Raw genomic sequence first — 10,296 nt, 5'->3', positions numbered from 1 at the left:
GGCGGGCCGGACCCGCCGCCACCGGGCCCCCCCCGGTAAGGCTCCCCCCGATCCTCCCCCGGAGCCGTGCGGGGCCGGCGTTCGGCCCCGGGACAGGCTGATAAAAACGGCAGCAGTCCTCGTTCACCCTGAGATAGAATAGATTTATTAGCAAGAGGTAATCAGGAAACATATATTTTTACAAAAATGGAAATATTTTTCCAAACAAGCTGTAAGTTGAAATATTTTAGGGCTTGAAATAGAATTCTCATACCACGAGGTATTGCTTACAGCAAAAGTTTTCTGTCTGTTATAGTGGAGCATGCCTGCCACTTTAAAGTTAAACTGTGTTTATATACTGTACAATGTAAAAAATACATGGTAATATTCACAGAATAAGCACTACATTACTATATTCCTGCTAGAAGGTGGTTAGACAGGATTACAGTATATGTAATAAAAACACTCGGTCATTTTGTCTAATTCTACATCATGTTACTCAGTTGTCACAAGGAATACGGAGCTGTAGCATATCAACAGGAGCTTGCGGGAGCAGAATGCAGCTAAGGGCACGAGGTCCGTTTCCTCTCCCCGCTCGCAGCGGGCTCGGTTCTGCGCAGGAGCCCCCTGGCAGGGGGTGGTGGCACACAGGGAGGGCAGCTTGGTCCGCTGGGGTGGCTCGGACGGGTGGGTGCTGTTTCACTGCCCCGCAGAGCCGGGGCCACGGCCACGTCCCCCTGCCCCGCAGCCCGGTGCCACGCAGCCGCTCCCCAGGCTGGGCAGGGGAGGCGAGTGCCCGCGCGGCTCCTGTACGTCCCCCCCCCTGCCCTGCTGTCCCCGGCCCCCTCGAGAAGAGCAAATGACAAAAATTAACATCATGGAAAAGAAACCGGGACTCCAGCAAAGTGTCAACGCGTGAAACCTCAAACAACGCGGGGAATCCTACGCGAGGGCTACTGCGGCCTAACACCGAGGGGCTGGGTTTGCTCGGAGAAGCACAGAGGTGGGAGTCACTGCAGGGCGCCCGACATGAACAAGGAGCTATGTACAGTATGCTATAGCGTGTGTACACGAGCAGCCGCCGGCCGCTCTCCGGCTTCAGGAAGGCAGCTTGGGCTCTATTCGCAGGGACGCTTCGTAGAGGGTTTCCTCATCCATCACGAACGTCTGGTCCAGCAGGTACTGCGTCACCTGGGGACGGGGCAGAGCGTTAGCGCTGTGCTCACCTCCACCCCTGAAATGAGGAATGGGGAGAGGCCGAGAAGGGCCCGCAGTTCCTGCCAACAGACACAGGCACTGCACGTGCTTATCCCACCCCAGGATTGCAAAGTCATCCAGTCCCCACTTGCTCTTCTGCTTTTCTTGCCTAGCCGTCCTCTGCAGGGCTGTTTTATCAGCCACACAGCTCTCTTAGGTTGAGAACACCAAATCCTGATAAGGAAGGCCCTCTAACCTTAGCACAGGGAACGCAGGCTCTTGCTGTGGGAATGCTGCTGACAGGGCAGGACATTTGCTCTGGCATTAGCAGAAAACCTGCTAGCAGTTCCTGGGAGAGTTTTTCCCCAGTGCCATTTTGGGCCCTGGTGCAGCTGGTGCTGCTTGGGGGCCATGGGGTGGGGGGGGTTGCGGTCAGCTGGCAGCAAAGCACCAGCAGCAGTTGCACTCGGGGGGGGGGCAGTTTTCTGTGGGTTTCTCAGGCCTGGGGAACTTTCACAGACACTTCTCCTTTCCCCAAGCACCAGAGGCCAAGAGGAGGCAGGGATTTATCTGGTGCGTCCCGGTGAGGCCCAGCTGCACCAGCCTGGCCCCTCGCGGGTACCAGGCTGTGGGTACCCAGCGCTGCAGAAGTGAAAATCAGAGCCTGGATCCCAGCTGGTGGTCATGGTCCAGAGGAACACGAGCAGCTCCTGCCACCACCCCAGGAGCCCCCAGCACCGGCAGGGGGGTTTGGTGCCACGGCTGGGGCATGGCACAGGCTCAGCAGATGGCTGCAGGGCAGAGGCACTGCTCCAGGATGGGCCCTGCTGCTTCTGGAGAGCAAGAGCCCTGCAGGCAGCGGAAACCCCGCACCACGACGATGTTTCCTGGGTGGTTCCCCTGTGCAGCAGCAGAGGAAGCACGAGGGTGGCCACAACTTGCCATCTCCTCACACATGTGGGGGGCACCGCATGGCAGAGGCCACCAGCGCCAGGCTGTGTGGGTGGGATGGTCTGTGCTGGCAGCCCACAGCCCTCACCACAGTAACTCCTCCTGGTCTCTAGCCTGGGTTGGGACAGCCCAGCTGCAACTTTTGGGGGCCGGGGGAGGACACAGAGTGGCTCTGCTCTGTGCAAAGCTGCTGCAGGGAAGTGGCAGCACCAAGGGAGGGCACAGCCGCTGTGCTGCATTGCACTGTGGTCCCTGCAAGCAAGCAGTGCGTGCGCTTTATCATCACTCCAAGCAGCCCCAGGAGCACCCCAGGGTGCTGGCTGCTAACCACCCACCCTGCCCGCCCACCCTGCAGCTGGCCAAGGCAGCCCTTGGTGCACACATCGCAGGTCCCGTGCTGTTAGCCACGCGCTGCGGGTGCACGGGGCGCTGAGCGAGCACAGCCTGGACACGACCCCAGCTCTGCCAAATGCCCACAATGGCAGGAACCACATCGGAAGAAAGGCCAATGCTCAGCCCGTGCTGGGCCTGTTGCATCCAGGCATGGCGGCTGTCTGAAGCAACGCCTCCCCTGCAGCACCCAGGGGAGCTGCTGCAGCTGCCCTCGGTCCCTGCAGCCCTGCTGAGCCCCTGCAGCACAGCAGCAGCAGGGAGGCACCAGCCACGCTTCTGCTGCAGCAGCAAACACCAAGGGAGCACCAGATGCAGTCCCACTGCCACTTGTTACTCATTCCTCCTTTCAGCCCCAGGTAAAACACGAGCTCTGGCCAAGTGCCTGCCTGGGAGCCGCTCTCCTGCACAGGGGAACCCCCCCCACCAGGGACCCCCTCACCCCCTCGCTGTGCATGGCTCTGCCGCTCCCCGGCCACTCCAAGCACGGGGGGCACAGAAGTCCCACATCTTCCCCAAAGGAGCTGCCACAGATCCAAGGCTCGGGCGCTGCAGCTCAGGTGGGGCACGAGGAGAGGAGGGAGCGTGCGGCCCTCGTACCTTAGGCTGGTGCTCGATCTTGTAGGAGGTTTGCTGGAACTGGCGGATCTCTCTTATGATGTGGGAAATCTGTCCAGGGAGAGGACAAAGCTGCTGTTAACGGCTCTGCCACCAGCACTGCCACCACGTCCCGGCACCAGCGGGGCAGCGAGCCACCACCCTGCCCGCATCCTCCCACCCCAGCACATAGCGGGGCCGCCTGGTCCCCTTTGTACCTGTCCAGGACCCAGAGCCATCGGTCCCACAGCCTGGCACCGCGGGGCCACAGCACTCACCATCCTCATTTTGGAGAAGTTCACCAGCCCGTCCTCGGTGTAATTGGGGGTCCCCTCCTCTATGAAGGCCAGGTCGGTCAGGTACATCCCCAGGTAGGGGACACAAGGAGGGTCGCAGCTTCAGGAGCGAATGGGAAACGAACGAGAGAGAAAACTTCCTTACTCGGGGCTTGCCTGGGCTCTGCAGGGGAGGGAGAAGGGTCGGGCCCCGCGGAGGTCAGGGTTTGAAGGGTTCTCTAACGCACAGGGACTCCAGAGCTCATCCCTGCTGCCTCCCTGCAGGCTGACACCATTAACGAAACCCACCCAGGAGGCCCTTTTGTTCACGTCTTCCCACACCGCTGCCCACAGGAGCAGCACATTATTTGGGATCGCTCCGCAAGCTGCTGCCCCGTGCCTGCTGGACGGGACTTCCCATCAGCACGGGCTCTGAAATGAGCTCGTGAGCGAGGTCTGGACCCGGGGTGCCTGCACAAAGCGAGAGCCTCCCCGACGGGGCGCAGCGCTCGGCCGCGGCCTGTGCCAGCCGCGGGGCATCGCCGCCCACACTTACTTCTTCAGCGCCTCCCTCAGGTTCTTGAACCTGCCCTCCGACGACACCAGCTTCTGCAGCTTGTCGATCAGAGCCTTCGTCTGCAAGAGACCCAAGGGTTTGGGGCAGGGTGGGAAGAGACCTCATCCCCGGGGACGCCCCATGCCGCCCGCCCCGCTGCAGCCACTGCCTGGGTGCTGCCTGCAGCTCCTGGAGGCCTCCGGAGGAGCTGAGCGAGCACTGGAAAGCAAAAACCTCCAGCATGTACTAGGGATTGGCTGTGCACAGCTCCCCTCCCCTGCCTCCCACCTGCTCCTTCTCCAGTGCCTGTCTAAATTTACAGGTTTGGCTTTTTGCAGGAAAAAAAAAACAACCCACGATGCTTCAGATTCCGAGAGGAGCCCACACAGCGGCTCCGGCAGCCCCTGGGCGCAGTCAGACTCGATACAAGCTATTTCTGTACCAACTAAACCAACACGTGAATTAATTTTGCTCGTCCATAATTGGTACGAGGAGCCCAAAAAACAGCTTAAAGAAGCGCACACACACGTGTGCACTGCAACAACCACGCTTCAGAAAAGGCTCCTGGAGCTGCAGGCACATCCAGCCCGACCCGACGGCCAGGCAGGGCCGGGCTGCTTGGGGCATGGCTCAGCCCCGCGCCGTACCTGCTTGGAGACCTTGAGCCAGGTTTTCTTCAGGCGGAAGATGGCACTGCGGTTGAGGGAGGAGGTGATCTCCAGCACGGCGTTGTAGTTGTGCAGGCAGCGGCAGATGTCCGCCACGGCCACCCACTTCTCGATGGAGCTCACTCGCGCGTTGATCTCCTCGTTGCGCAGGATCTCAGACGCTATCAAGTTACTGACCTTCAGGAGGACAACAGCCCCAGCCCGGAGTCACAAGGGCAGCAGCCTCCCCTCCCTCAGCCACAAGCTCTCCAGCTTTTTTTTACAAGATTTCCCTTTTTTACAAGATTTCCCTTTGCTGCAGCAGCAATAGGCGCAGAGGAGCCAGCACGCCTGTGCCACGAGGCACCCCACATGCGGTGTTCCCCAGAGCACTGAGCACCCATCGAGCACAGACAGAGGCAGACAAAACCTGCAGACCCCAGCCCTGGCCAGCACTGGGCCAGGTGTGGCTGTGCTGCTGCTCCTGCGCCCTGTCCCTGCCCGCTGGCCGCACTTACGTCGTTGAAGTGTTTTGTGTTTTTCATGATGTAAGGAGTCCTCTCGTTCTTCTCCAGCTTCATCCAGCCTTGCCCAAAGAACTCCCTGCGAAGGACAACGTGCACAGCAAGGCTCCTTCCCCACCGGCCCGCAGCACCCAGGCCCTACCAGCCCTAGGGGTGGCCGGGACCCCCCGTCTGGGCTCCAGGTGGACCCTGCGGGTGGGTGGGTGCTGACCAGGGACCACCTGGGACACTTACTCGTACGGGATCTTCTTGAAGACAAGGTGATCGAGCAGCGTCAGCTGCTCTGCTATTTCCAGAGCCGAGTGGTTTTCAAAAGGCTCTGCTTTGACCCCCTCGGCCTAAACAGGAAAGGCGACAATTAGGGCTAATTCGTTAGGACTTCTCACAACTCACAGACATGAAATAAGGCCAAAGGCATCTCCGGTACCAAGAAATGCACCAAGAAGCCAGGAGGGAGCTCACGGGGCAGGGTCCCCACGTCCCACCAGCACTGGGATCTGCTGGCTTCGTGCAGACCGGGGAGCTTTAACCCCGTTACCACCCGTGCACATGTGCGAACACCAAATTAACTCATCTTGACTGCAGTAATTAGGTGTCAGCTCCGGAACAGGCCCCGGCACGCTGATTTCTGTAACCGCTGCCTTTCTGCTCCACGTCTGTTTAATTAATAAAGCACCAGGGAGTCCCAGCTGGAGCAGCACCACTCCACAAACATCCGTGGGGTCAGCAGAGCGAGGACCTGGAGCTGCTCGGGATGGCTTTTCAGGGGACCTCCATAAAAGCAGCACGAACAGGGACGTCCCGGTCCCCTGGCTGCAGCTGCCCAGGTGCCCGCAGCCACCACCCAAACCGGGGGGGCTGGGGCCCAGCCACAACTTCTGCCCCAGACCCTGCACAGGGACCTCATGCAGGGACCTGGCTGTGCTTTGGCACTAACACCTCAAATCCCTGCCCTGCCTGCAGGTCGCTGCCTTTCCTGGGTGTTTTCCTTAAAGCTGGGCTCCTCGGGAGGAGGGGCAGCCTGAAAACCTGGCTTTGTTTGTGTTCTCCCCTTCAAAGGCAGTTTGCAGCACCAGTGACTGCAGACAAAAGCCTAAAAAGCCCTGCAGGGACTCAAAAACTCCAGAAACCAGGAGGCAGATCCGAAGGCTGGCGGCACTGTTATTTCAGGTGCACCAGGCCGATTTGAAGTGGCTCTTGGTTTTTGCCTGGGAACCGGCTTTGTTTTCACTAAACACAGAGAAGTGGCACCCGTGCTGCAGCCACCCTGAGGTGTGTAAGTTCACTGCACGCTCCCTGGGCTCTGCTCACAGGCACAGCTCTGTGCCGGAGCCAGCTGTGCTAACACTCGTTGCTTTGAGCCCACACACAGCAGCGCTGGCACAGGACGAGGACACGGGGACACCTGGAGCCACGGAGTTCTCCTGTGCCCCTCGGGCGGACACGTCCATGTGTCTCTGCATCGGTGCTGCTGGGGGTGCAGACAGACAGACGTGGCTGGGGCAGGATCAGAGCTGCCAGCACCAGCAGCAGACCCAGCTGTGCTCACTGCTGGCCCTGTCCTTAAACCTGTCCCTGAGCTGTGACACCCTGATAGCGGCCCTGGAGAGCTGCTCCCTGCCAGGCCGGGTGTGCACAGGTCCCGGGGGGCAGGAGGAGCCCCGCAGGGCCCTGTGCAGCCTTTGTCTGTCCAGCTGTCTGTCCAGCTGTCTGTCCAGCCGCAGCAACAGGACCTCATCAGGGCTGCTGTGCCTGCCCAGCACCTTGTCAAGCACCCAGAGGGAGTGAGGAGGGGAGAGGCACTCACCATCTGCACCACCTCCTCCAGGGTTATCTGGTTGTCTCCGGGATCCTCCTGCGTCAGAGTCCTGCAGCACAAAAAGGCAGCACTGCCTCAGCTGGGGAAGCGGTGGGGCCACGGCGTGCCCTCATGCTCATGGGCTTTCACAGGTACTTGGCGTTAAAAACCAGTGAGAGGCACAAGGGGCGGAGGTGGCATGCCCTGCTTGTGGCCCCCGCGCTCCCATTGCTGCTCGGATGCGCAGGGACGCAGAGAGCCTTTCCTCTTTGCAGGCACCTCCTGAACCTGCTGCCAGACCCCGTGCTAGGGTTTCATGCCTGCTTTTATCCTGGGTGAGAGCTGAAAGCAGCCTCCGAGAGCGTCCAGGAAAAGCAAACGGCACCAAGGGCCCTTTACCTTATAATGTTGGCCGCCGCTTTCCTCTCCTGGGTCAGGAGCTCGGGATCGTGAATAACTTCCTCCAGAAAGCTAATCACTCTGAACTTCAGCTCCTCGTTGGTTTCAAAGTCCTGCCGAAACAGGCACAGTTACAACTTGAATCAATTGTACTCCCATTGTAGCTCTCCTCGGTGCCTGCCTAAAGCCTGGCTTTAATCCCCGCGCTACCCACGGAGGGGGCACAACGGGGCCGGCTGCTCCCACCCCGCATCGCCTTGGCCAACACCCTGGGGAAAACCAGCAGGAAATGCTCTGGGCTCATTCTGTAATTTGCATTGGCATCTCCTGGACTGGGAGAAACCTGTGGCCCTTCCCAGTAACAACTGGGGGGTGCCTGTGCCCAGTGCCCCTCCCCAGCCCGGAGAAACGGGCAGCAGAGGGGGACAAGGGACAGCAGGGGAAGCCCTAGGCTTTGACCATGATCGCATCCTGCAGCTTCTGTGCAGGAATCAAACCCAGCTAACCCACTTCCAGCAGCACCGTGCTGTGGTACCCAGCAGGAGGATACCAGCAGGTCCCACCCCTCCTCGTGTGCACACCAAATATGCAAATGCTGCTATCAAACCACCTCGTCCTTCATGCCATGCACGAGAAGCTCCAGCTCCCCTGCTTGGCAGCTTTCATCTCCTCCCCATGTCCACTCATTTGCTTAATTAAAAAAAAAAAGGCAAATTGCCTTTCCAGCTGGAGCCTGGCTGAGCCCAAAGGCATGCAGCCGAACCCGTGCCAGCGCTGAGCGACCTCAAAGAGCGCTCCAAGGCCCCTGAGCTGCCCAGCCCCTGCGCTGTGTGGGACCCCCCGAGCCTTGGACCCCCAGTGCCCATCCCAGCCCCCCCGAGCACACCTGTGAGTGTTTGGAGACCCAGTGCCGCAGCACGTTGAGGACCCTGTTGGTGGCCGCTCTCCGGATCACAAACTCCTTGTCCCCGTTCCGCTGGTCGGTCGGGAAGCCTGCAAGGACGGCCCGACATTTAGCACAGCCACAGCTCCGCCAGGGATTGCTCAGGGCTATCTGCAGGACGGCGAGGAGGCAAAGCCCCAGCTCTCCCAGCACCGTGAGGATGCAGGAGCCAGCAAGGCTCAGGGCAGGGGGTGCCTGGGGCCGTGCGTGCAGCCAGCTGTGGGTGCAGAAGCTCTGTGCTGACCCCAGAGCCAGGGTGCTCCTGGAGGATAACAGCCAGACACCAAGCAGATGGGCACCCACAGGGCTTGTCCCCGCAGCGGGGCAGCCTGGGGCCGTGTACCTGCGCTGGCGAGGGACATCCTGCGGTACTTCTCCTTGGTGGGCGTCCCCTCGTTGGCCCCCGCCGTGGCTATGGCGAAGGCGGAGGCGGCGGACAGGGCGCTGCGGGTGCTGTCGAGCTCCCGGCAGGACGTCATCACCACGCCGTTGTTGTAGGAAAACAAGGAGAAGTCTGGGGGGACACAGCAGCACTCAGCCAGGGCAGCAGCCCCAGGCAGTCCCCTCCCCGCAGCACCCCGTCCCCGTGCCGAGCCCCCCGCCCTCACCAGCCCGCATCTTGCCCAGGGGGTGAGCGGCTCTGGGCACTGAGGTTTCATCCAGCACAGCTCTAACAAAGGTTAAGCCCGCAGAGTGCTGTAGGTAACATTCAGGTAGCTACAGGGGAGAACCTATAAGATCAGTGCTTGGTGCCAGGTCGGGCTCACGTTTTTGCAGTGTGACTCACTCCTAAAACGCCAGATCAGCACAGAGCTGGGGGAGAGGGAACAGGAGACCCAGTAAGGAGCGCAGATGCAGACCAGCTCTGCGATCTGGGCCAGGGACTTTGGCATTTCCCAGTTCCCTTGCAGCAAACTAAAGGGCAGAGCCCTGCTCCTTTCCACGTCTGCCTCAGGTTTATGCCTGCATCTTTCAGCAGGTCTGTAGGGCACGCTCGAAGGCTGCCAACGGCCCATGAGTTGGATGCGCACGGCTCCCTTGTTACCTGATGAGTTTTTGCACTTGATGGACTTAGGAGTAGTCGGAGACTTTGTGGGGGAAGTTTCAGCCTCTGCCTCGTCGCTCTGGTTGGGGTCAGTGTCGGACTCCTCCCTGACAGACACATCTGAACCTGGGAGAAGCAGGGGGCACACGCATGAGCACTGCTGGAAACGCACGTGGTGCAGCCCCAAATCTTCCAGGCTTTCCCCACAGACCCGGCTGCTCCTTCCAGAGGGACATGGAGGGCGCTTGGCCACCAGCCCAGGACAGGACAATGTCGAGGCACAGACATTGCAGCCGGGGGGCTGCAGCCTTTTCCCGTTCCTGTTAAGGATGGGGGGCATCTCGTGCAGGATGGGGGCACTGCTCACAGTGCCACAGCCGTGCGCCCCCACCCCTGCCCGTGCCAGCCCACGGGGACTCACTCTGCTTGCTCGGCAGCGACTCCTCCTGCTTTTCTGAGGCTGCTTCTCCTTCGTCGGGGATTTTGTTGGGATAGTTACTGGACACGTACAGTTTGTTTATGTCCAGAGTGGTCTTGCTGAATGGAGCCATGGACGAGTACATGCTTGCATAGCCGTTGGAGGAGCAGCTGAGCGCAGCCAGGTCCAGCGCCTTCCCCCCCGTGATGATGGGGATGTTGAGGGAGAGCTTCCTGCGCCGGCTGGGGGACGAGGACTTGGTGATGGAGAGGGGGGGCGGCGAGGAGAACTTGCGGTTGGCCCTGGGGGACTTGGGGGGCTCGCCATAGAGCAGCTTGTTGTTCTGGCTGTTGGCAAACAGGAGCTCCAGGGACCTGGGCAGAGGGAGGGGGAGAAGGGCGAGCTGGCACCCGCTCTGCGGTGTTGGTGGTGGCTCCGGGGCCGCTCAGCAGTGCTGGCTCTGGGGGGGCTCCAAGCCGCAGTGGGGGCAGCCCCAGGGCACGGCCCCCGCAGGGTGAGCCCCTGCTGTCCCCTCCTGCTCCAAGGCAGGGCATGGGCAGGGTTTACCAACGGGGTG

General features: G+C 60.6%; 1 protein-coding gene across 2 annotated transcripts in view; it reads right to left on the bottom strand.

Moving 5' to 3' along the window:
- Positions 1-122: 122 nt before the first annotated feature.
- RASGRF1 (Ras protein specific guanine nucleotide releasing factor 1) overlaps positions 123-10,296 on the bottom strand; it is a 31,395-nt gene continuing 21,221 nt past the window's right edge. For both annotated transcript variants that reach the window (XM_084531774.1, XM_084531773.1), the window contains exons 15-27: positions 9,723-10,093; positions 9,302-9,427; positions 8,600-8,770; positions 8,200-8,306; positions 7,314-7,426; positions 6,924-6,984; positions 5,351-5,454; positions 5,111-5,195; positions 4,593-4,790; positions 3,946-4,025; positions 3,393-3,510; positions 3,118-3,186; positions 123-1,170 (exon numbers count right to left, since the gene is read on the bottom strand). In XM_084531774.1, the coding sequence (XP_084387900.1) occupies positions 1,078-1,170; positions 3,118-3,186; positions 3,393-3,510; positions 3,946-4,025; positions 4,593-4,790; positions 5,111-5,195; positions 5,351-5,454; positions 6,924-6,984; positions 7,314-7,426; positions 8,200-8,306; positions 8,600-8,770; positions 9,302-9,427; positions 9,723-10,093 (1,696 nt within the window). In that variant the 3' untranslated portion in view covers positions 123-1,077. The remainder of the gene's footprint in view (positions 1,171-3,117; positions 3,187-3,392; positions 3,511-3,945; positions 4,026-4,592; positions 4,791-5,110; positions 5,196-5,350; positions 5,455-6,923; positions 6,985-7,313; positions 7,427-8,199; positions 8,307-8,599; positions 8,771-9,301; positions 9,428-9,722; positions 10,094-10,296) is intronic.

Source organism: Aythya ferina (assembly GCF_964211825.1).
Source record: "Aythya ferina genome assembly, chromosome: 11".
NCBI classification, from domain to species: domain Eukaryota; kingdom Metazoa; phylum Chordata; class Aves; order Anseriformes; family Anatidae; genus Aythya; species Aythya ferina.
Note: the sequence above shows the minus strand (reverse complement) of the source record. Positions and strands in the feature narration are given on the sequence as shown.